The 26,991-nt window shown below is 41.3% G+C and overlaps 1 protein-coding gene across 1 annotated transcript in view; it reads left to right on the forward strand.

The window, feature by feature from the left end:
• Window positions 1-26,725, forward strand: part of PDZRN3 (PDZ domain containing ring finger 3) — a 272,058-nt gene extending 245,333 nt beyond the window's left edge. The window contains exons 6-10 of the mRNA XM_054978427.1: window positions 15,606-15,704; window positions 17,728-17,790; window positions 19,050-19,154; window positions 20,280-20,396; window positions 23,733-26,725. Coding sequence (XP_054834402.1) covers window positions 15,606-15,704; window positions 17,728-17,790; window positions 19,050-19,154; window positions 20,280-20,396; window positions 23,733-25,280 — 1,932 coding nt within the window. The 3' untranslated portion in view covers window positions 25,281-26,725. The remainder of the gene's footprint in view (window positions 1-15,605; window positions 15,705-17,727; window positions 17,791-19,049; window positions 19,155-20,279; window positions 20,397-23,732) is intronic.
• Window positions 26,726-26,991: the final 266 nt, after the last annotated feature.

The following is a 26,991-nucleotide window of genomic DNA, read 5'->3' on the forward strand; positions in this document are numbered from 1 at the left end:
CGTAACAATAGCAAAAAAACCTTATATGAACAAATTCAATGGTAAGTCAAAAAATATAAAATGACAATGGAAGTTTCTATCTGGAAGTAAAGGAGTTGATGTAAGAATCTATTTAAAATTCTTCAATTAACCAGCAGATGGCAGCACCCAACCAGCAAACGGCAGTCAGAGATTTTTTTGTTTATTTTACATTGGCCACATTGTTGCATAATTTCTATGTCCCAAGATGAATATTCGAAATTTCAATAACCTATTGTAAAATTTTCTTAAAAGTTACTTTAAATCCATTCTAGGTATTGAATAATGCCAATTTTGTAATCCAATTTCTCCAGTAATCCAATATTCAAATAATCAGACGGCAATTATAATACACTAACGATTTGCAATATGAAATAAAAAGAAAAGTTCACTCTAGTCTATCAAAGGTTTAAAAAAAAACACAAAGTCAAACAAAAATCCAGGGAAAGCAGGGAAGATAGAATGCTTCATCTAAACATGTAATTTAAATTGGCAGGTTCTTAAACTGTCAGTAGTTAGCTGTTGTTGTGGGCGTGGCCAGCCCAAGCGGGATTGTCACATTCTGGTCCAAGGTCAGTGCATGAGTTTCAGCACCCTAAGTCCAATGTCCGAAAGACAAAGTAACAGAGCTGAATTCAAAGTTCAAGAGCTAGAGTCCAAGAGCCAAGTCCGAAATCTGAGAGCCAAGTCTGGGGGTCCGTAGGTCAGAGCTGGTAAGATTCAGGGTATGGTCTGAAAGCTACAAGAGTCGGGCAAGGTTTCAGGCAGTGGTTGCAGTGGAAGCAGGAAACTGACACATTGCTTCCACGCCTCCTGGCTGTCTGTGGTTATGTTTTATAGAGAGAGGCTGGGCTTGCAGCCAGCTGCTTGGGAGCTATCCAGTGCTTACTCCTCATCTCTCTCCCCAAGCAGCTGGTGTCTGACCAGGAGGCGTGCACTACAGCTTCATATGTTGCTTCTGTCTGCACCTCTTCCTGGGTGAAGCAGGGAGGTTGGGTGTCCTTGGGTGTGCTTCACCAGTGGTGCTGGAGCTGGACAGCATTGGTGTCTCTGGCTCAGCTGCTGACTGAGGGCTTCTGGTATCTGCTGGCTGGGCTTCACCAGTGGTGTTGCTGCTGGAGGGTGTCAGGGCTTCTGGCTCAGCTGCCAGCGGTAGGCTCTGATCTGTCAGCAACTGTTCCTCCTGATTACCGGCTTCTGCTGCACCAGAGCTAGCTCAGCTGGTTACCCAAGACTCTTCTTCCTCCGAGGAGTCTTCACCCTTGCTGAGCCCCATGACAGCTGTAATCTCAGACATTCCTCAAATTGTTTACTAAATAGTTTGCTTTTTGGACCCGATAAGCTCTTTTCAATTAGGGTGATGTTTCTTCAATCTCAATGCTTCTTTCAATTAAGGCAAATTAATAATAAAACAAGTTTGTGATCACATAGGAAAGTGCTCCAGACTGCACAAGTAGGTAATTGCGTCCTCAGAAAAAATTATAGGCTCTCTCTTCAAACTGCCAAATGAAGCTGTTCTTGTAACTCTCTGTCTGTTCCTTTATCTAAGTCTGAGTGTCTAGTATAAAGATGAAAAGTGAAGAAGAAAAAAGATTTCTAGCACAATCTATAAGTCGAAGAGTCTATTAGAAAGCTTCTAAAGATCCAGCAGCCTTAATTGCTTTCAGTGAAGCTCGACACCCCCCCCCCTTGCTGAGATATCACCATGATTCTGGGCTATGGGGGAGAAATCCAAACATCTCATAGTAACGGTCAAACAATGGACCACTGCACCAGCGTGGCTACCTCTTATCAGTAAGCGGCAGGTTGAGGTTGTTTTTTTGCAACCATACCTGGCTGAAGCCCAGGCAGAAGCTCAAAGGCAGAGTCAGCTGAGGAGCTCTTCAACGAAGCCCCTATTCAGGTGCCATGTAGAATCCTCCTCCGGGGAGAACATCTTTAGAAATTTTTGGGACGCTCTGTAAAACTTTTTTTTTTTGTGGTGAGGGGTTTTAATGATGTTTAAGCTACAGGCATTTTTAATAGGGTTTTATTGTATTTTGTATGCTTTCAGTCTGGCAACTGCTGGCAATTGCTCAAATGTGTGCCATATAGTCAGAGTAGTACAAGCAACTCAAATCATTTTGTAGCAGTTATAATTCTGATACTGGAAGAGTGCTTAATTTTAAAAAAAGAAGAAAGAACAGAAACCACTAAATGTTGCGGAAGTGTTTGTGGCTTAATAGCATTTCTAAAGTCCCTTAAGAATCTTTCCAAACCTGGGAGATGACGATCAATGGAAAGGGTCAAAGTGTAACAAACACTCAGGCAGCTTCTTGCTTTTATGGTTGTCTATTGACAGATTTGTCTTAATAGACCACAAAGGCATTTGCTTCACTGACTGTAGTGGCAAGGTTGGGGAGGGGGGGGGAATCAAAATATCAGAACAGACCACCTGGGCCACTCTCTCCATAAAACATGTTCTGAATTTCAGTCCATCATCTTGGCTTTTATGGCCCCCTAACTCACAATTAATGACTTAACAGATACAGTCAACAAGTCTCCTGTGTCCATGTCCATAGTTCTGGCTAGAATATGGTGAAAAGCACTGGAATTGCCTACCAGTCTCTACAGACTGATATTTGTTGCAAAAATCGAATTGCTGCCAAGGATTGACCATTAACGGCAAGAGCTCAATACCTGACACCAGAATCTGGAATTACAAAGAATTCAGTTCCCATTAACACCATGTGTTACACAGCCTCTGTGTAAAAAATGTCCACCAGTGTTTTCTTGGGAGTATAATATATCAGCGCATTTCCAAATTGCGATGCATTTTTAAAGCTTTAATTAGGTCCATGTCTTAAATACCTACATCTATAAAAAAGTGAAAAATAAAACCTTTTAAAAGTATTTCTAATAGTAACACTAATTAAACTAATGCTGTTTACAAATACTTTTAAAACAGTTATAATGACAAATTGGCAGATTTATATGACAGTATGGGCAGCAATGCCACCATTCATGTTATCTCATGCATCTGATGAAGCATCCTCTAATCTGTGAGTTTATGCTAGAAGAAAAATTATGGTTTAACATGCCACAAGACCTCTTTTTCCCCCTATTTCTCCATCCAAGAGGTAGGTTCATCAGGCAGTTATAAGGACACAAGTCCAATAGATCTTCATTTAAAGTAGTTCTTAAAGGAAAACTGAGCACAATTCTTCTATAATGTTAAGCGATTTGCAAACCCTCACTGAACCATCTATATTACGCCAGCTGCATTGGCTACCAGTTGAGTACCAGGTCTGGTTCAAGGTTTTGGTGCTGACCTATAAAACTCTATGCGGACTGGGTCCAGCATATCTGCGGGACCACCTCTCCCTATATATACCCCAGAGGACACTTTGTTCTACACACAAAAAACTTTTGGTGGTCCCCGGTTCTAGGGAGGCTCACCTGGCCTGGTAGAACTCTCTGTCTGATAAAACCAGGGCCCGGCAGGATTTATTATCCTTCCACCGGGCCTGTAAGACAGAGATGTTCCACCAGGCATATGGCGGAGGCTAGGCTGGGCCCCCACCGGCCATACTTGACTTGATTTGGTGGACTCTATCCACCACCCTATATATATCTATAGATACGGATATATGGGCCATGTCTGAAATCAAGTAACTCTTCCATTGCCATCTGAGGAGATGTTTTTATTGTATGTTGTGTTTTAAATTTTATTGTAATGTTTTAATCTACTTTTATGTGTTTTTATGTAAATTAAAATGTTGTGCTCCACCCTGAGCCTGCTTGGCGGGGAGGGCGGACTAAAAAATCCAGCATAATAAATAAATAATAAACCAGTGGCAACTCTGATGGATTAGCTTTGTGCAGCTCAGGAAATCACCCCTTTTTTGTGTGACAACTGTGTTTGCTGTGCACAAGTAACACCTGGTATCTCATGTGGCAAACTAGTCATAGGTGGGTGACATTTAATTGTCTCTGGGAGCCCTGGCTAGCCTTGCATCCTTCAATATATACTCACAGAACTGTGCCATCTACTCCTGACGTTTTTGCTGCAGGAAACAACAGCGCAACATGCGTGTATGTGCTGCAGACACGTTTGCTTCTTAAAGTGTAGTGGTGGCCTCACTACCATCAAAAGGCTTTTTTTCAAGATGGGGATCAGTATTCATGCTCAGTACCCTCCCAGCCCCCACTCGCTCCAAATAGCAATTCACTTTCAATAGAAACGCTCCTTTCGAAAAGGCTGGCCCAGTTTTCATAAAGGAGAAAAGTGGCCCTAATGGGGGATTGTCTGCAATAAAATTCAATAATCTGTTGAGCACAAGTTTCCTTTTGGCTATACAGGGGTTAATTTGCTATTATCTTCTGTTCTGAAAACTTATTGTTACGAGTAGCTTCGGGCACAATAATATCACTACACACTGCTTCATCCTTGTCTCACTGTAAATAGCATATGGATTTTGAGCAACCAGGTTGTTTTAACTGTGCTTGTCTCTCACCAGTTGGCATAGGGCCACAATAATTTTATGCAATTGTCTTGCATCTCTTTCAAACTCAGAGATGTTTCTCATATCGATACACGTTTTCTTTTTTATCAGAGCTCTACATGAGAAAATGATAATCTACATCTCAAAAAGTTATGCTAATGCTTATTCATGGCACTTTATTATAATCTACGTCCTTCTTAGACAATCCCTGACTTCTAAAACAATTAGGGTGTAATCTGCTTTGCACTGCTACTACTCATCCTCCATTCATGCTTACAATAGATCCTTGCCCACATTCTATAAATCTGCAGCAGCCAGGGACCTAATATTACAGTGTTCCTCAGCTTCTTTCTCATCTGGATTTGGCCATATTACCCTTCCTCCTTCTTCTCACCTGCATTTTTTCTTCACAACACCTCTGTGAGGTAGACTGAGAGAAAGGGGTTGCCCAAAGTGACCGGGATGTTCCAGCCAGTACACCTATGTTGGTTTAAATCTGCTCCTATGCAATAGACTAGGAAAGAATCTGGGAGAGGTCATCTAGAACAATGGATATTAAGGGTCCTTAAGGATGATTGGGCATCAGTTAGCTATTTGATATAGAAAAAAAGAGGTTTGCTGTTAGGTAACTGAAAGAAAATACGTATGAAAAAGAACTAGGTTGCTAGTTAGGCAGTTTCTCACAAACTGCATATGAGGTGAGAAATCTGCTTCAGGGTTGTACCAATTTAGAGTTCAAATTTCCTGCCCAAAGAAATCCGTACATATAGGAAACTATCAAGAAGGAGGCTTAGTAGGACTCTCATCTGGAAGGCTTCCCCCCCCCCCCCGCCGCCCCATGACAGAGCATTTTTTGGGACTCCATCTGTTGTGTAAGAGATTCAGTCAAAAAAACAGGTGAACCTCCCCTTTTTTTTTACTATTTGTGAGAACTAGGCTTCTTCAATGTCCAAGGCAGCTCAAGTATGATTAATAATAGTTCGTCATAAATCCCATCCTGGTCCTCATAATTTTCCTGATTATATGCAACTTCCTTCCTTCCTCTGTCTTCCAAATAAAGTTAATGTTTTTATTTAAGAGATCCAGCAGGATTCGTGTCCAGTGGCACCTTAGAGACCCACAAGAATTTTCTAGGTATAAGCTTTTGAGGGTCAAAGCTCCCTTTTTCAGATACAAATTGCCATACCTGGATTGCTTGGGTACAGAAAGATTGGGTTATGTGTATGCCAACTCTCAGTTGAGCCAAACTGCTTGTTTAGTTGGATGAGGGAGGTGTGTGACAGAGAGAAAGAAAGAAGTGGGCCCGTCAGATTCTGCCTAAGATCTTTAATAACTGACAGACATGGTGGAGCTGCCTGTTGAGAGCGTAAGCCTCTTGTGTCAGAGCAAGCAATAGCCAAACAGCTTCAGGGAGGCTGGAGAAGCAGAGTCCTCTATCGGTGGCTGTGGTATGTATTATTTTTTGGGCCAATTCATCATTTTACCCATAGAATATATATATGAAAGAATAATAAAATATGAGAATTTTCTCATAGGATGCATAGTGGTTATGTATCTTTTTATATTTTTCTTAATCTCACAAACTAGTGTCAAGTTTTGCTGTGTGAACAAATTAGAGCCTGGAATGAGTGTCCCAAAAATATGCATATTGTTACACTGGCAGTCTAATGTGTTGATGTAAAGAGATACTTAGGCTCTAACTAGAGTTGCCAGCTAATCCCTAGCAACCAGCAAGGCGGGTGAAACGGGGAAATGGAGCTGCAGCGGCAGTGCAATGTCACCTCCAGCAAATACGGGAAGTGTCGACATGTTGCTGGCATGACAGCAAGGTGAAGGGATATTGCTACACCAGCACAGTAACATTAAAAAAAAATCCTTCCTCCTGCCAGGCCTTAGCTGGTGGGCAAAATAAGGAAGAGCCAGAGATCTCCCTCGGTCTAACTGCAAGCCACCTAACCTCCATCTGTGAACAAGAATGTGCACAAAAAAATGCAGGTGATCCAGATCCCGGTTTCAGGGATACTTAAAAAAAAAAAAAGTATCCCTAAAGTCCAGGTCAAATTCTCTAAGTTGATCAGAGAATTTCAAATTTATTTGGCCATTATTCCCTATGGGGAACAATGGGAGTCCTCTTTCAAGCAAACTCCACCAAATTTGCAGGGAACCTACTCCTTCCTTTTCACTAAACACTTCCCAAGTTTCAGGAAGTTTGGGCCCCTGAACAAGCTGCCCCCACCCACTTTCCATTGTTTCTTATGGGAGAAACATTTCCAAGGCTTTCCAACTGAAGGGAAATCTTAAGCAAAGTCAACCTCTGTCCAAAAGTCAGTCCCAGATGCAAGTCCCACTGTGAATGCAAGCTGGACCAACAAAGCCCAACAGACCCAAAGTGAAGCAAGGGAACCAACTTCAAATCAGAGAATTCCAATGTCAAACCAGAGAATCCTCCCCGGGGTGGGGGCTCACCAGACACCGCTCTCCTGCCATGGTGCAGAGCTTGCCTCCACTTCACGAAATAGTGGCAAACTCTGTGCCACCTGCTGCCCTCTCTCTCACTGCTGCTGCTCTGCCTCTGCTGCAGCTGTTAGGATTCCCTGAGCCAACCCAGGATTCTCCAGTGTGATCCAGCATAGCCATATTATGCAAATCATCATTAATCCAGCTATTTAGCTGGATCAGAAATCCCAGATTCACACCCCTATCAGTGAAGACATTGGAAGTTGAGTTTTCTTTGTGTTCATATCTGAAGACGGCCATCTCCCATTTGTTGGCATGTACCAGAAAACTGTCTGTTGAGATTTTAAATCCATAAATGTGTGCCAGAGCTGTGTGCTGGGCAGGACCTAGTAGCAAAAAAGGAATAGTCTCTCAGTATAGCAGATGGTAAGAGCTGGTGGTGCTTACTGCTAAAGTGGCAATGCAACAGTAATACCTTGCACTAGTACAGCTGCTAACACCAGCTTGGGAAATTCCTGGAGATTTGATTTGGGGTGATGCCAGGGGGTATAATTTGGGGAGGGGGAGAAGCTCGGTGATGATGTGATGCCACAGAATGTGACCTCCAAAGCTGCCATCTCCTACAGGCCCCATCTGGAGATTGGCCACGCTGTACACTAGTAAAACTATGCCTGTGCACATGCCCATCACTTCCTGAGCCGCAGGAGAAATTATTTTAGTGTTCATTGCTTCCTGGTGCCTTAGGAGCCTAACATGAAAACTCCTTAACTATTCAAATCTCAAAAGACTGTTTTACAGATGTAGGAGTCTAAAAGTCTGTGCACCAATAACAAATTTCATGGTTTTTATTTTGATTGTTAAGCACCCCATTCTAAAAAGTACCCCGAACATTAAAAATATTCTTTGCTTTGATAGTTTTAAATTTATAGAGTTATTGTCCATGAAGTCTTTTGAAGCTTTATGATTATATTAAAACTTTATTGAGGCACCAGCAACTAGCAAGCAGCTGTTCTCCTTTCTAAGTACACAAAATTATCATATCTAGGGTAGCATCAAATCCCAGTTATTTCTATTCTAACTAGGGCTGGGGGAATTGTACCCAAAGGTAGGTCTATATCTAATTACTCATAAAAATTCAGGTAGTAAACACCTGCTCTGAGGATATTCTGGAGGGATTTTTTTTACAAACACCAGTTGTCTGAGCTCTGTTTCCTCAGATGTGTGTATATTTTAAAAAATGATTTATCTCCAGACAATACATCCAGGACAGGAGAAACAGAACTGATGCATGCTGGGTGTGAAGCATATTTAAAAGCTCAGGCTTTGGGTTAAACTACATGAGAATGAAACAAAAGTTGTCAAGTGTGTAAGCATGTTCCAAATATGAATTGCATGAATGCTGTAGATTTCAAATTGATGATGTATAAGCAAAAAAAAAATATGAGCTGATTTTGCCCTGTACGGTGCCACTGTTCCTTTCCTGCACATGGAGAATCCCACACAAAAACATTCACAAGGGTTTCCCCGTTCTTTTCATCTGAAGGATCAACTTTGCAACCCATACATAGTGACATTCTCATAGTGACCTTCTCCAGAAATATGAATGGGTTCGAAGCCTGGAGTCTGAATAGTTCTACCAGTTCCCCTTCTCTGCCCAAAGATTCGCAAAGCTGACTTCTAGAAGCAAGCTTTCCCACATCTTTCAAAGACACCGAAAAAGGGCTTTCCCACAGAGAAAGGCATTCCCAAGCTACCAATCCTTTAGCTGTATGGAGTGATGCAGTGTGATGCAGTGGTTAGTGTGACTGGGGTTATCCAGGCTCAAATTCCCACTTCGTCATAAAGCTTGCTGGCAGATCTTGAGTCAGTCTCTTAACTCACTCACCTGACAAGGTTGAAAATAAATTGAGGGAAGGGGAGCCTTGACCTCCTTGGAGAATGGGCTGGACACACATCTAATAAATGAATACATTATATGGGAGCTGCAGTGGTGTTCTGACCGGTTTGTGCCAGCGTTGCTACAACAACATTGAGTGTTTGATGAGTGAGAAAAGTTTATCCCACTCTAATGATACATGACACCTGTGAAAGACCTGTTATCATGGTTTGGGCTTACCAATGTATCTGGATTTGTGGTAGCCAGAAGTGTCTTTAGAATGGCATCTATATCTCAGACCTGCTCCTCAATGACCTATACAGCAATTCCACTGTGCTATTACTTCTGTGATACTGGCTGTTGCTACTTCTGTGCTCCAGGCCTAAGCTCCCGCAACAGTACTTTCCCCTACAACTGCCAGTGCAACCCTGTACAGTACTGATGCAGCAGCCTTAGCACCTCACATTCCTAACACCAGCAGGTCTGAACAATGGTCTAGAAGACTGGCTGTTTGTTAGTAAACTTTTGATTTCAAGTGATAAACCGTTGAAATGAATAAGGCAGGTAGACTAAGTGCTGGAAAACTGTTGGAAGTCAACTAAAAAGGGGGGAGGAAAGGGAGGGGATTAGATATAGACTTGCAAGGGGGTAACGTATGTGTTGAATGATATTATAATCTAATCCAATAAAAAAAATTATTTAAAAAAAAGAAATGAATAAGGCAGGTACTGCTGTGAGGCTGTTTAATGATGAAAACAAGTTAGCTTGATGAAACCAAAATATTTTTCTGTGTATACATGTGAACATGTTATGGCAACACTTTATTGTTTCTCATGATGCTGCCTTTTAATTACCAGGGTTTTGCTGGTAAGCATAGGATTTGGAATCTGATCTTATTTCAGTTTGCTAAGTTAGCATTTGATTCTGTTTGCTGTGGGTCTAGTTCAGAGATAATTAGGCAAGCTGCTGAATTCTTAGTACCCCAAACACATTCTTCTTAGTTTGAAAGAAAAAGCACTTTCTGATTGTCCAGAAGTGGAAAGAAGGTCATAACTGCGCTCCTGCATCTCAGTATATATTCATTTTAAAGACAAGTTTTCAAACTGAAAGAAGTCTGATCTGAACCTTCAGGATAGGGCAAATCATGTTTTGAAAAATGATGTGAAATGAATAATTTAAACCAAATACTTACATGCAGTTTTCAAGGATTGTCACCAGGAAATGAGGAATATACACATCTGGTTCCTAAACCAAAATTGAAACGAAGTTTTTAAAAAGTTACACAAAAATCAAGTTGAGAACCTATATTTATACATTGCTAAATCGTGCCATAAGTCAATGAATGCTTTCAGTTTTGTGTTTTGCAGCCCAAACCTGTACAATTTTACTCAGAACTTAAGTCCTGCTGGGTTCAGTCAAGCTTACTGTTAAGGAATATAAACTTGGGTACTTAATAAAAGCATGCCACTTAATAAATCATGAGTTTACAGTTACATGCAAATTTTCAACTCCCTGGTATATTCCTTCACCATAATTATAATATATGTCATTCATATAGAATAAATTAATTATAGTTCCACATACGCTTCTTAAGGGAAATGTTTCCAGATTTCAATGTTGTAAATTGCATAAATTTGCTTTAAAGAAATCTTTCCAGAAAGTGATTTTCCTTTGCCTCAATTACAGCTACTGACTTCATTTCCCTTTGCCTGAAGAATTGACTCCAGCGACTAGATTTGGCTGTCATCGTCTAATCTTCCTTATTGATCATCCACAGCCCTCTTTCTTTTTTTTTTTTTTTAAAAGGCACAACGCCTTAGAAATATGGAAAACTTCTGCCATTACAGTGATGCGTTCAACCTTTCTGTAACATAAGGAAAGCATGACGAGGAAATGCAGCCATTCACAATAGCGTCTATTGATTGAAAATCATTTAAATACCATCTGAAATGTCACTGACATTTACCGCTCTGTTTTTTAAAAAACAAATTACACATGTTGACAAGTAAATAACAAGAGATTGCTTATCGTGGCAGCTGTCATGTAGACATGCCAATAAATTATTCATATCGGCTAGTTTTATTGTCTTCTCCCAGTGAATGGCACCGCAGGTTGAAACTGAGAGATGCTCAGAGGGTAGACTATTATGTTATTAGGACTTTTAATGGATTAATAGAGGCAGGAAAGCCAGTAATCTCCTTTCAATCTGATCACTGAGTGTGCTTTCCCTGCTCATATCATAACAGTATTGGAATTCAAAAATGTGTTTCTTGTCCATTATTGCAGCACAGGGTCCGACTTCTTTTTAATTGTCAGCTTTCTCAAATTCTTAAGGGAACAAAGTTATTGTTTAAAGCAGGGTTGAGTAATGTGAGTTGAGTAATGAGTGGCCTAAGAATTGCATCAGGCCTGTTTAGAGGTGACTTTTAATGAACCGGGCCTCAGGAGGGATAGGGCTGGCTCAACAGGGTGAGGCACGCCGGAGGGGCCAGCACCCTATGGCAACGGGCCACCCTGACCAGGATAGGAAGGCAAGAGCCACACAGGGCCAAGACCTTGCCAGCCAACAGGAGAGGAGGTGGGGTAGGAAGGTGTGGCTGACATGGGCCCAGGTGGTGGGACTTGCACTGGGAGTGGGAGGCTGGGAGATGGGGCAGGGTTGGCATTAGTGAAGAGGGAATAAAAGGAGGGTTCCACATCCTGGCCAGGGAGGAGACAGGAGGTCTGTGCCTGACACGAAGGACAGCTTTGCAGATAGGGCACTCTACCATGACCCTGCCCCACCAATCTGAGGCCTTTAAGAGAGGAGCCCTCAAGAAGCCTAAAGGGGGTGTCTACCCCAACAAGGGCCAACCAGAGAGCCCTGACAAGATAGCCAGGGTGCGGCCAGAAGCTAGAGGGACGCCACAGTGGATGCACTTGGCATGGCAGGTGCAGACGCCAAAGGCGACAAAAATACATAATTTTAATGCACTATCTTAAAAAAATTACTCGGCATTTTCAGGCAACCAGTTTTCATTCAGGTGGCTTGCTCAATACTTCTCGCAACTTTTTTCAGAGGCTATACAAAGTATTCAATTTCTCAGCAATTTCAGTATAGGACAAATGAAACGGAAGCTGAGATCGCTAGAGCGAGTGTGGTGGAGACTGCATGAAGAAGTGACAAGAACAGCTTATAGGACATTTATGAAGGGCTATGAGATGGCAGTGAAAGTTGCAAAGCGAGACGACTATGCAGCTTCCATTGCATCCGCTACTTCTCTCCCAGCACAACTTTCCAGAATGATTCGGTCTTTAACATCCCTCACACATGGGACAAATAAAAATGTAAATTCTATAATTATCTTTGAGGCTTTGGGGGACTATTTCGTGGATAAGACCTTGTCACTCTGCCGGGACCTGTCCACCACGGTTGATGCAGTATGTGAACTGGGGGTCCCTTGATCGTCCTCAGGGTTGATATTAGATCAATCCAGGCCACTCTCCCAGGAGGAGTTAGGCAGGGTCCTGTGTGCTGTGAAACCTACCGAATGCCCACTGGACCCATGCCCATCTTGGCTGGTGAAAACTGGCAGTGCTGGGATTTGAGTATCATTAGCTGACATCATTAATCTTTCTCTGAGTTCTGGGATTTTCCCAGACTCACTGAAGGAGGCAGTGGTGTGAGCCCTTATTAAAGAAACCATCACTGGATCCTGTTGATGATGCTGTTGTTGTTGTTGTGGATGAAGCTTGGATGATGCCTCTATCCTGCATTGATTCCAGTCCAGCTTCAGGCCCAGCCATGGTACGGAGATGGCTCTGGTCGCCCTCACAGGGGGTGTCCCCCTTCCACCACTTTTTCTGGAACTGCCCTTGGCCATGTTCTGTGCCCGTATATGGACTCCCAAATATTTATTTAAATAACCTGCGCCTGGACTATTTTAAAGACTCTTTTAAGGTTATTATTGATTTTATGGTTTTGTGATTGATTCGCTGTGTTTTGTGAATGTTGTTAGTCATCCTTTGTGGGGAGGACGGGGTATAAATCAAATCAATCAATCAATCAAGGTCACCAATCTAGTTTTCCCTGATGATACTTCCAGCTAGAGGAAGACTCTCCATTTATGGTTTGCCCAGCTTATCTCATGATGTAATTCCAATTGCAGTCATCTGCAAGTGACACTGAAGACCTTAAGCAGGGTGTGGGGGTGATGTGCAAATGTTTCCAAAAGCCACGCCAAAAAGTGTATTGTCTGTTTACTTTAGCAAGTGGGAAAACGCACTATTAGGTATACATTTCCCTTGGCAAAAATAAAATGTCACATAGTAATGAGACTTTATAGTCCCCTGTGGGCTTCATAACTTCTCTTCTTGTCAGATCTAAGTAATGGTTTTCATTCCATCCTTCCCCCTTAATCTCAGAGCTCTGCAAGGAGGTAAAGCTATGCCAGTTATGTTTTCCTGTTGCAAGAGAAACTTTAATGGGGGATAGCCATAGCTTACAATTTTTTTTCATGGGCAAGAAAACAATAGAGTTTGGAATAATTAAAGCAGAATCTTCCTCAACAATACTAAAAAGGGCAGAATCAGTGAAACAATGAACAAAGCCCAACATAAAGACAATCCTTGCACAACAAACCCGGCAGAAGGCAGGCACTCCTCACCCTGAAACTGTGCCTTGTCTCCCCCCCCCCCTTTCTTTTCATAGGTTTCACGGGACAAGGAGAGAGGGGGCAGGCGATGCTCAAAGAAAAAAGTCATTGCCTGTTAGGGAGAACTGCTAAACTGACTGTCCAATCATGACTGTCCAATCTAATAGACCACATGAGAGAATTATCATGTGATTGAACAAACAGTTCAGCAGCTCTCCCATTTGTCTTTGAGGATCACCTCCCTCTTCCCTCCCTCCTTGGACTGTGAAACCTCTGAAAAAGGAAAAGAAAGGAAAGGAAACTTCCCACGGGGGAAATTTATCCATTGCACTGTTTTAAATGTAACCCATGCTGTAAGAAGATTCTTATGCTGTCCCTTTCTCTGGTTTCGGAGGAGGACAATAAGAGTCAGAAAAATAGTGCGGTCAAGGAGTCTAAATGGTCAAACTAGATGATAGTTTTCAGAATTAATTCTTGTAGGATTCTCAGCACAAAGTAAAGGATACAGAATCTTTGATCCCTGCACCAAGAAGACTAGCATGTGCGGAGCTGTATACTTTGACGAAAATGAGATGGCTGCACCTGCAGAAGGGGCTACCACTGAAATGAACAGCCAAATCATGTATCCTGATAGCAACTGCCCAAAGGAAATTCAAGTAGCATCCCAGCAATACTGAATGCTTCACTAGAGACACCTGACCACCCAGGGCCGCAGAATGACAAGGTGGAGCCAGGGCAATCATCTTGCTCGACCAAAAGTATTTCTGGTATTCTTGGGAGGTAGGACAGTCACTGGGCTGGAATACCTTTGGTTGAGCACATTGATCACCTAGGCTCCCTCTCTGCACTGTATGCCTCTGGGTGGGCAGGTGTCTCTGTGAAGCGCGGTGTGTTGCTCAGACGCCTACTTGAATTTCCTCTAGTTCTGCTGATGCTTCCTTTGGGTAGTTGGCATCAGGATACCTGATATGGGTGTTTCAGTTATTACAGTGTAAGAGACCAAGGATGTCCTCATGTACCAGGTGGAGGTGTGGCAATTATCCCTCTTCTCTTCATATAGGCAACAAATAGGTGTGCATTCAGGGTACATAATGGGCTGTCATTTTGTGCATTCTTCATGATACATTCAGGAAAGGCTTTGCTCTCGAGTAACAGGAAGCTTATTATAACCACCTCCATGCTTTATTTAAAAAAATCAAGAAATTATCTCAGCGTTAAACACCTTTATTTTCTTTTTCAGTGGTATGCTTATGAATGAGACTAGGGCTGCTTTCACAAATGCTGGACAATGTGCTTTTTATTGTTTGCAAGTGGATTTTCCCATTTCACACACTAAAATCCTGTTGCAAAGTGTGTTGAAAGTGGATTATTCAGCATGTTTGAAAGCAGCCTTATACAGTTAACCCAGCAGTACATATATACAGTATATATGTTTTGTGACCACAGATGGAAGTCCCGCTGCCAAAACCAATTGATCCCACCCACTCTTCCTGCAGAGATTGGAACCCTAATGGGTTATATCAGCACAATACATGAAGAACCTGATCAGCTAAGATGATTCATGACTTCAATCCCAATGGAACAAAGGAACAATTTAGTCATATATCACTTACGTCCCTTTGCTTTCAGTATGATTTATTCATGACTAACTTTAGATGAATTAGGGCCAAAGTCTTTGGAACAGATCTGGAGACTATTCCAAAGTTGCATTGCACACAGCACAGGAATGCCAGAAATAAACTGCAGTTGTTTGGCTTATTAGCCCCAAAATCTCACTGAGACATATTGCATTGTTTAAAAATAGAACACACAACTATTGTAGTATCACTGAAATAAAAGTTTGTCAACTCTTCTTTGCTTTTCTGGTCTTGCCTTTCATGAGAGATGGACCATTTTTCTTCTGTCTAATCAATAAAAAGGTCTATTTTCAGTATGACTTCATATCGACGGAAAAGTCACAGTTGCCCTCAGTATTGATTGCATGTCCATAATCACTTCTTGCTCAGTAAATTAACTTCATCCAATCATTTACAATAGAAAAGGAAATACATCAGTTAAGGGGAGAAATGCACTTTTTTTTTGTGAAAAATAGAGCCTTACCAGCGTCTCACTCAGAATGATCTTTTCTTTACCTAGGAAGTGGATTTACATCGAGTGAACAGCCAGGATAAGTTTGGGCTTACTGTGTGCTACCGAACTGATGATGAAGATGATATTGGCATTTATATCAGTGAGGTGAGAGAGAGCAACTTTATACAGAACATCTGCCCTTTTCAAATAGGGGAGAAACAGTTCTGCTCTTTTACTAGCTAATTATATTTCATGTTACTTCAAATAGCAAGCTTAATTTTAAACATTTATTATTAAACATTTATTAAAATGTAATATTTATAAACGTTTTCCTACCATTTTGTCTCTATTCCTCTATATCCTTCGCGTCTGTATCTACAATTTTTTTTTAAAAAAATGCATTATTTTATGCAGTAAAAAATATAAATATAGGATTCACATAGTTTCCTTGCAAGAATACAGCTTTGCTTTTTCAAGCCTCCTCTTAAAGCAGTAAGGATTTGGAACTACAGTTACAGGTACAATTTGATAGAATGTATCTAAGGGCCAATTCACATACTACCTTGGTAATATGCAACCTCAACATGACTCTATGTGGGAAATGTTGTGAAAACCAACCCTAAATCACAAGAAGGGTTGAGAGGAGGGGGGGAAACAAAAGGTCACCCCAGTTTTTAGCACAAATGCTTTTTCTTTCACAAACCCAGCATCTGATTTATATTCATACAGGCAGGGGTCATTTTGTAGAAAAAGAGCTGCAGGAACTCATTAGCATAACTCATTAGCACAGCTTATTAGCATATGCCACACACCCTGACATCACCTATCCTGGCTGTTTTGGACACAATCCTGGCCATTCAGGGCAGAAATTGGGGCCAAAATGGCAAAAAGGGGCTGAAAATGGCTGAAAAGGCACCCAAAATGGTCAGAATTGGGCCGCTGCTGAGTGGGAGAGTGATCCACCACCCATCAGAGGCCCGATCCTGGCAGTTTTGGGACTAATCCTGGCTGTTTTAGGCCCGATCCTGGACATTTGGGGACAAATCCAGACCGCAACGGGCCCAAAATGGCCAAAAATCAGGTGGGCGGGGCCACCTGACATGTGACCTCTTTGGAGAACTACCGGAACTGCGTTCCTACACGTCCCCCTCAAAATGAGCCCTGCATACAGGCATGTTAACTTATAATCTTTTAAAATATTCATAGTAAATGTTGCAATTTGATTAATAATACTTAGTGTGGGTGCTTACTTTTCATCAGATGATGTTAACATCTTAACAAAGTGAAGCAGGCACCTGATGATGAGCCCTTGTTTTAATTACATTTGAGATAGCACTGCTGTATTTACCAACACAAGCAACACATACAGTACAGCAAATTACCTTCTGGTTTAGGGCTTGTTCACAACATGTGTGTGTGATCTATACAGCTGGAGGCTCTTAGTGGAATGTATGAGCTCTCACGTTAAAAGTATTTTGTCACATTAACATTTGCTTGGATTTTCCAGAAGGTTTTCATAGACAGAAGGGATTTCCCACCATGGAGCTACCCCTCTCCTGGTAATAACCACCAACATGCTGCCCCCAGAGGGTTAAACTTCTAGGAACAGGATAAGCAGGGTAATGCTGCAGGAGGAGGGAATCAGTGAAAATTGGCACTTTCCACACACACACACACACACACACACACACACACACACACACACACACACACACACACACACCACATGTGCCAACAAGTGATGCAATGGGTGTCCCTGTAGTGACCAATCTGTAATGGCTCATTCATTCATTCATAGAAATCAATACTTCATTCTGCGCTCAGTAAAGCACATGAGTAGGAATTAGTCGACAGGACTATGGTGAACTTCACAGTCTCACCCCAGAAGCAATTGCTTCTTTTGTTAATGGTAGTCAGTTACAGCACCAGTTAACTTGGATAACCTGTGACTGATGCAGCTGAGCCTATGAAGACCATTTGTAGCAACACATCTACCATGATTTTGATTAATTTGAGATGATGCCTTCCTTTGTCTTGGAGGCTCTGGGCAGTTAATAGTGTGCATATTATTATTAGCGTATACAAAAAATAGTGTAAAATTTAAATCCTCCTCCTTTTACTTCAGTAGAATCGTAGTTAGGAAGTACTGAACTAACCTGAAGCAACCATCTTCTGCTCTTTTTTTCAGATTGATCCCAACAGTATTGCTGCAAAAGATGGTCGCATCCGAGAAGGTGACCGAATAATTCAAGTAAGTTTGCGAATCTTTCAAGCATTATTTAAGTTACACGAAATGCTACTACTGTGGGCACATCAGTTCATCATTTGCCTGGTTTTGTGTTTTGTGTCTTGAAAGCCAGTCCATAAGAAAATGGTACATAAAATGTTCCCCAAAATAAATACACCAAAGTAGATTTTCTTGGCACCCCCTCACAAAGCCAGCTGCTAGCTCTTTAAGCCTTCTGAAGTAGAATATTCTGTCATGGAGTGGCCATGAAAGTGTTACCTGAGCCTGAAAACATTATCGGTCTGAGAGATTCCTAAGAGAATAATTCAGCAATTTCTTATAATGCTTTTAATGAACAAAGAAATGTATAATTCTTATTTTAGTGAGCTTCATAACAGCTCTGTGAATCCCAATGGTCAGATTATTTTTTGATGTGTGGCAAAATTGTGTGAAAAGGCAATTATCTACTTTGCCAGGAAAACTTTTGAAACCCAAAGTTCACTCTGACAAGATAAAATTTGTTGGTGCACTTAAAGGTATGAATGGATTGCTCAGTTTGAAGGTGCCCATAAACAAAAGAGCCACCAGCTAAAACTGTTCATTTAAAACATTTGTCTGGTGACAATAAAAAAGTAACAAGATCGGAGAGCCACTGTGGTGTAGTAATTAGTGTTAGACTAGGATCCAGGAGACTCAGGTTTGAATCCCTGCTCTGTCATGGAAGCTTGCTGGGTGATCTTGGGCCAGTCAGCCTAACCGACCTCACAGGGCTGTTGTGAGGAAAAAATGGAGGAGGACAATGTAAGCCATTTGGAGTCCCATTAGGGAGAAAGGAGGCAGACAAATGAAGTAAAATAAATAATAATAACTAAATAATGACATAAATTAACAGTACAATCCTAAGCAGTTACACCCTTCTAAGTCCATGGAAGTCACTCTGTGCACTCATTTGCACTATATACCTAGGCTGCTTGGACTAAAAGACATTGACTTGGCCAAGGCCAACTGCTGAATTTATGGCTAAACTTGGAACTAGACTATGACATGAGACATCTATTAATTTCTATGAGGTTGAGAAAATAGTGTTGATAGATTGTACTTCATAGGAAGTATGTGTGTCTAACCCCAGACTAATACACTCTGTGCCAAAAAATATTCATCCATATAGCTGGAATCTTGAAGAGTTTTACAGAAACATTCTTTGTTGAATTATAACGTTTCTGTTATTTTTTTCTCTAGGAAGTTCTACACATCAGAATATTAACTTTTTTTTTTTTTTACAGATTAATGGCATAGAGGTACAGAATCGAGAGGAAGCTGTAGCACTTCTTACCAGTGAAGAGAGCAAGAACGTCTCCTTGCTTATAGCAAGGCCAGAAATTCTCCAGGTACCATCTTTAAAGTACATTTGCTGGGAAAGACTGAAGAGGACAGCAGTCCCTGTCAGATACATGATGGTCTTCAATAATTGTGAGATATGCATAGTCCAAAATGACTGTGCTTCACTGTAGCATGTTCACAGAGAGTAGGCCATGTAGGAGAACAAGGACTCTTTAAATATCTTAAGAGTCAAAAACTGATGTACAGAGAAGAATATGAGATTCATCATTGGTCAGATAACTCTTCTGAGAAACAGTTTCCAAGCACTTTTTTCCTTTTGCTCCGAACTGTGCCTTTTAAGCAGAAACTATTCTGTCAGTGTCCCTCTTCTGAGTCCATTGATACTAGTAGGTTTAGACAGATTAACTCTGCTCAGGATGGCAATGTGGCATCTTCCCATAGTGGCTGTCAGTCCTCTTCTGACACTCTGCTTCACAGGCTTCAGAATTGACTATCTGGTTAGCAGTCATGTAGCCCTGGGCCCTTGCAGCCCCTCATCTGGATTTGTTCTTTCCCTCTCAACACTGCTTGGTTATGTTCTGCAACATGCAGTGTTAAAAAGAACACTCCTTGGGCAATCTCAGTGTTATTGTCTGATAACTTTCCTGACAATCAAACCTCTGCTATAGTGGCTTCCTTTTTAGCCACGGTGATAAAGAAGCAAGATTTTCATGAGTTTAGATAGTTTAAAGTGATAATGACGAGTTATGTCTATGTGAATTGGGTATGTTCAAGTGTACAGTTCATATTTTGTTGGTGTTTGTATGGCTTATGGCTTCGGCCGGAAAAGCAATAAACATAACCATTGCTGAGCAGAGTGATGCTAACCACATCACGTAGATCATGCTGCTTTTTAACAATCCAAAATTATTGCCTTTATTGCATTACATTATGTTGCTACTGCATTCATGCTTGTACCATCTGGATGCTTCATTCTAATGCATAGAAACTAATGTGGGAGGGAGGATTGAAGGTATGACATGATTGCAAGTCAGTAATCTCACTCATCATGTCTTCCCTTTCTTGGTATGTATCTCTGCAAAGAGGGAATCATCTCAGAAAGTTGCTTACTAAATCTCCTTTCAGGCAAGACACATTTATTCTGTATGTCTGTTTTGTATTGCCTCTTGTAGTTGGATGAAGGATGGATGGACGATGACAGAAATGATTTCCTAGATGACTTGCACATGGACATGCTGGAGGAACAACACCACCAGGCAATGCAGTTTACCGCCAACATGCTTCAGCAGGTAGATGCCATTGTATGTCATTTGTCAAAATGTATTCATGTCCCATCATAATAGTCTGTCATATTACGGAAAATGTACCACTGCTGGTTAGGACAAAAGGATGATTTCTACAAAGCTAGACTCCTCCCGGATTCTTACTGAACAGTCAGTGTTTCTTGCAGTTCCTGGATGGGGGCAATAGTGAATAAGAGAAAATCCTGTATTGGCAGAAGACCTAAGAAAATATAGAATTTCTGCACAGTATCCTTACACATAAGAGAATCCTCCCACCTGCCAGTTCCTATTGAAGCAACAGGTTCATTTCATTTATTTTGTTTCAGTTTCAGTTTTATTTGTTGCGATCCTCAATTAGCTGTACCCTACAAACAAGTCAACAATACATAAAAAAATAATACATAAAAAAAGAATACATTCTATAAGGCATTCCTGTCACTATTATATGAAGAAGTTTGAGATATATCACGTTGAGACCTTAATGGAAGAGAAGCAGTATAAAAATCAAATTAATAAATATAAATGTAAAGGTAGTCCCCTGTGCAAGCACCGAGTCATTACTGACTCATGGGGGGACGTTGCATCATGACGTTTTCTTGGCAGACTTTTAACAGGGTGGTTTGCCATTGCCTTCCCAGTCATCTACACTTTACCCCCAGGAAACTGGGTACTCATTTTCCTGACCTCGGAAGGATAGAAGGCTAAGTCAACCTTGAGCCGGCTACCTGAACCCGGCTTCCGCCAGTATCGAACTCAGGTCGTGAGCAGAGCTTGGACTGCAGTACTGCCGCTTACCACTCTGTGCCACAGGACTACATTGAATAAATAAAAGTTGTTAAAATTCTGGACCAATTGCTTCCTTATTGAGCATGCCAAGGTGTAAAATTTTGCCACCTCTTAAAGGTTGTTTCATCAGTATGATCAACAAGAAGAAAATTCAGCGATGAATCTAAAAATTATCAAATTTACCTGGATACTTGGACAAGATTGTGGCAATATGTATTTTCTGAACGTCCTTGTAAAATGAACAGTATAAAAGGACATGTTCAACTGTTTCAACCATACCCAACTGACAGTGGCAGATCCACTGGGGGTATGGATTACAGACTCTTCAAGGATGGCTGCTGGTAGCATGTTGAAGCGGGCCAAGGGAAAGGCTCTACAGTATTTAGGAAATTCTAATGTATGGAGATAGTCTGCCAGGGCAACATTTTTGCCACAACTCCTGATTGTGAGAGCAAATTGGGCCCATGCTCTGTTAACTTGAAAGCTATTTCCCATATTCATGGTTTAATTATTCCTTTAGCTCTCAGGAATCCAAGATGTGGTAGACCTGGGAGGGTAAAACCATAAAGTTGTAATTTGTCCTTGACAGCTCTCACCCACACTGACCAGTAATTATTTAGGAGTATTAAAGAGGTTAATTTGGGGAGGGGGGGGGGTGAATGTTAGCCTAAGCCAGAGACATATTGCTTGAAACCAGCACATAATTCAAATCGAACCAACCCTGACTCTACTCTGAGAAGGGCATCGGGCATACAGTGAACCCCAAATACTGATCTGAGGAATTTGGATTAGATTGCTTCTAATTTGTGATAATTTGAACCCTCTTTCGAAAAGGAGAATCTTAATGTTGCTGAGACCACCTTTTGGAGAAAATACAAAGAGCCCTTAGGAAAATGCAATCAACAGTTATCCCAAATTCATATATTTAAGGTGCTAAAGTGCTCAGCGCAAATAAGTCCATCATATGAATTGTTCCATCATACAAATTGTCATATAACAAATATCAGTGATGGTATGAAATCACAAATTTCCTTCAGACATCAACGGTGGTATACAAGTCACAACATTTCTACAAGCAGTACATGTAAACAATACATAAGGTGCTTGGAAGCCCTAATAGTCCAATATAAAGCTAGAATTTCCACAAGAATGTAGCGTCCAGGTTATAGAAGTCTTCTCTTGAGTAATGTGCGCTGCCTACGGGGTTCACTGGCATGCAAAAAGTCCAGTCCCGCTTCGCCCCAAAGTCTTCTTCATAGGCAAGGTATCAAGTAACAGTCAATCTCATCCCACCATTGCAATTCCTTCCAGTCAATCTAGTGTCATGACAGCTCTTTTGTTACCTTTGAGACCACCTTTTGGGCATTCTCGATAACATGGGAAAGCTGAGCTGTCCACGAGCCAGACAATTGAAAAACTACCTCTAGATATTTAAAAACTATTTACTTTGTTTAGATTCCCCACCGCCACCTGTCCCGAGAACTTACAATGTATCATTAGCTCATGTTATCATCATAATCATGGTTTAAGAAATAATGTAGCAAAACTGGATTTAAGTTCAAGTTCCTTTTCTCTCTCTCTCTCTCTCTCATCTCTCATCTGTCATCTATCTACCTATCTATAGTCCACCTTTCTCATTGAAACTCATTTACATAACAGAAGTCAGTATAATAAACAGGGTAAGGAGATATCTAATAAACAATGTAATAGGGCTAGGATTGCAGAAATCTGAAACAAAGCATAAATATCAAATGTGACATGTTAAACAATCAAGAAATGGTATTATGTAAGTAGAAATGCAATGCAGTAAGAGCAAGATAAAACATACAGCAACAGACACATATTAGTACTATAGTCCACAGCCCCATTCTCTACTGAAATATCTTCCTGAATCATTCTGTTGCACTGCAGCCCTATTCCTTTGTAAAAATGCCGTCCTTAACAGTTTTGTTTTACATAGCTTATGAAAGCCAAAAGTGTGGGAGTCTTCCTGGCTTCCTCAGGCAAGCCATTCCATAGTGGTGTGGGCCAGTACAATGAATGCTTGCGTTTGGGCAGTTATTGATCTTTCCCGTTTGCAGGGTGATGCCAGTAGAAAGCCTTGTTCAGGTGAGCTTGTCATGGCGGGGCATAGGAGGAGAGGCAGTCCTGTAGATATGAGGGTCCAAGGCATGATGGGCTTTGTATGTGATGGCCAGTACCTTGAATTTAACCCAGTAACTAATGGGCAGCCAATGGAATAGCAGTTTTTTATAAGACTGAAAAATCTATTCCCAGCAACAAATGACTTTTAAAAAATGATATTGATATCTGATATCTGATATCTGTTCCAATCTCAGCCGATGAGGCAATTCTTATAAAATGGGAGTTCCAGTTCTTGGATTAGAAAAACTGGAAATACCATCCTTGTTTCAATCTTCCACCTAAAATATTCCTGATGTATCACTCCCAGTGCCCCCATAGAAGATACACACAGGAAAACAGATGTCCTTGTTGCTTTTATTTTCCTTTACATTTTCAACTTCTATATAACTTTTTTTTTACTTCTCTCCTCAGAAGAAAAATGAAGAGGATGGAGGCACCACAGACACTGCAACCATTTTATCAAACCAACATGAGAAAGACAGTGGTGTAGGTCGTACTGATGAAAGCACTCGAAACGATGAAAGCTCTGAACAAGAAAACAATGCGGATGATCACACTACTTTCTCCAACACCTTGGGAAGTCAGAAGAAACTCACATATAGCCAGGACACGCTGGGCAGTGGTGACATGCAGTTTAGCAATGAGTCATTCATTTCAGCTGACTGTACAGATGCAGACTTCCTCGGCATCCCGGTGGACGAGTGTGAGAGGTTTCGTGAACTGCTGGAACTGAAATGCCAGGTAAAGTCCACAAATGCATACGGTCTGTATTACCATAACAGTACCCAAGATATGAGTAAAAGTGATCAAGAAAGCGTGGACAGGGAGCTGGAGATGCTGAATGAGGAACTGCGGAATATTGAACTGGAGTGCCTCAACATTGTGAGAGCTCACAAGATGCAGCAGTTAAAAGAGCAGTACCGAGAACCATGGATGCTGCATAACAGTGGCTTCCGCAACTACAACACAAGCATTGACGTCCGCCGGCACGAGCTCTCTGATATCACAGAGCTCCCCGAAAAGTCAGACAAGGACAGCTCCAGTGCTTACAATACTGGGGAAAGCTGCCGTAGTACACCTCTCACATTGGAGATCTCTCCCAGCAACTCTTTATGTAGGACTGCAGAAGGTCTCAATCTGCAAGTCAGCGAAGGGGTAGAAGCACAGGGTGGTTCTCAGAAAAATTTGCTGACATGCACAGAAAGTCAAGAATCCGGCATGGCGAAGCCGCACCCCAAAGATGCTGACCTTGGCAAGCAACTGGACAACAAAGAGAGGAAACCCAATGATGGAAGCAAAAGTCCAACTCAGCCTCCCAAACCAGGTGCCTCCTATTTCTCCTCATACCACCAATCCCCATATAAGCATGCCCATATCCCTGCCCATGCCCAACATTACCAGAGCTATATGCAGTTGATACAACAGAAATCAGCAGTGGAATATGCGCAGAGCCAGATGAGTTTAGTGAGCATGTGCAAAGACTTGAACTCTTCAAATCAGAGTGAACCCAGGATGGAATGGAAAGTCAAGGTGAGGAGCGATGGCACCCGCTACATTACCAAGAGACCAGTAAGGGACAGGCTACTGAGAGAACGTGCCATAAAGATTAAGGAAGAGCGCAGTGGCATGACCACAGACGATGATGCCATCAGTGAAATGAAGATGGGCCGTTACTGGAGTAAGGAGGAAAGAAAGCAACATTTAGTAAAAGCAAAAGAACAGAGGAAAAGGCGTGAGTTTATGATGCAGAGCAGGTTAGAATGTTTAAAGGAACAGCAAGGGGGAGAGGAGAAGAAGGAGGTGAACATCATAGAACTGAGCCACAAAAAAATGATGAAGAAAAGGAATAAAAAGATATTTGACAATTGGATGACAATCCAAGAACTCTTAACCCATGGCACAAAGTCGCCTGATGGCACAAAAGTTTACAACTCCTTCCTGTCGGTGACTACAGTATAATTCTCCTGTGCTAAAGTTGTGTACATAAAACCCTACCATTAAGGTAGAGATTCCTGCCTCGTTAAATGTGGCAACACTGGTTCTTTTGTATATAAGACACATTCATCGAGTTTATAATTCAAAGACTGAACTGTGGGTGCAACTAACCTCAACAGGGGAGAGAAAGATTCACCCACCCAGCATCTTTAATGGCAATATTGAATAGACAGAGCTTATTTGGAATACTAATTGTACTTTTTTTGTAACTTGTTACCCTTTTGCATAAAGTGTTTTAAATATCAGGAAAAACATATTAATCATACTTACACAGGTAATTTTAAAAATATATTCATATTTAATTGAAAAGGTTACACATGCAGAAACTCAAAGACAACTTCAAATATGTATTTTTAACAAAAAAACACAGTATTTTGCAATATATCTTTGCTACTTTGCCCTTTTTCTGTACATGTTGCTGTTTTATCAATACATTAGCTGAACTACCAAACTCCTGTTCGAATTATTTTGCAGTAATATGCATCATTTATCAAACTGGCTGGGTCTTTGGGACTGGGTATACATTCTAGTTTGCCTCTTGGCATGATAGGCTGCCCAGCTTGTGAGCCTCCAAACACAGACTAGCTGTCATTTATGATAACCTGTCCTGTGCTCAGAAAGCCTCTGTTTTTGCTGTTGGCCAAGAACTGTAAAACAGGATTGTCAGCAGAGTGGCCAGGTACTGTACACATCCCCTGTGCCCATAAATTATATCGGTACAATCTCAGAAGGACTGCTACAAAGCAAGCGTGCTTCAAAGCAATTATTTTTTTGCCATCAAGTTGCAGCCAACTTATGGTAACCCTGTACAATTGTCAAGGAAAGAGACGTTCAGAGGGGGTTTGCCATTGCTTGTCTCTGCATAATGACCCTGGACTTCCTTGATCTCCCCTCTAAGTACTAACCAGGGCTGACTCTGGCAAGATCAGGCTAGCCTGGGATATCCAAGTCAGACCTTCAAAGCAGCAGTCAGAGATGATTCATAAAGAAAGAATATAGCAGGAGTTGAAGCAGCATAGATAACATAATATGGGGGTGAAGGATACCTAAAGCAAGTGCACACAATGCCTTAGAGTTCTGGCTAACAGCTATACACTTTTTTCCTCTCTGTTGTTTCTAAAAGAAGTATGAAGGTCTCATTGAAAGAAGAGAAGCAAAACTGCTGCTCACGGCAGCTCTGAAGGAATCTGAAGCAAGTTTGCCAAGGCTGTGGCCTGTTGAAAGAATGTGCATGTATGTCTAACGTTTTTACAAGGCCATTTGTGTAATTTGAAATGCCCATTGTAGTAGCTGTCTGCTTTGTAGATTTGAATGTATTGAAAATGAGAGCAGTTTTCACGAAATCATGACTAGTTATAAACATTAACAAGTAAAATGAAGTTAAAAATAAATTATTGTTTTATATTTCACATGCTTGGAAATTGTTCTTTATTCTCACCCCCCCCCCTCTTCTGCATCCACCACCCCTGTGAAGCAGTATCAGATTTCTCTGGCTGAGAGGAGTAAACTGCATTGCTTGCTAGGATTACTGAACCTGGCTATCTTTTAGGATGGACTTGAATAGTATACTGGTTCAATGTGGCTCCTGAGATCAGCACTCGTGGTTATAGAATCTTTTGTTTTTATTTGGGGGAAGGAGTTTGTAGTTCTTCTGATGCAGAGATAAGGAACAAAA

This window comes from Eublepharis macularius, chromosome 4 (assembly GCF_028583425.1).
Source record: "Eublepharis macularius isolate TG4126 chromosome 4, MPM_Emac_v1.0, whole genome shotgun sequence".
NCBI lineage: Eukaryota > Metazoa > Chordata > Lepidosauria > Squamata > Eublepharidae > Eublepharis > Eublepharis macularius.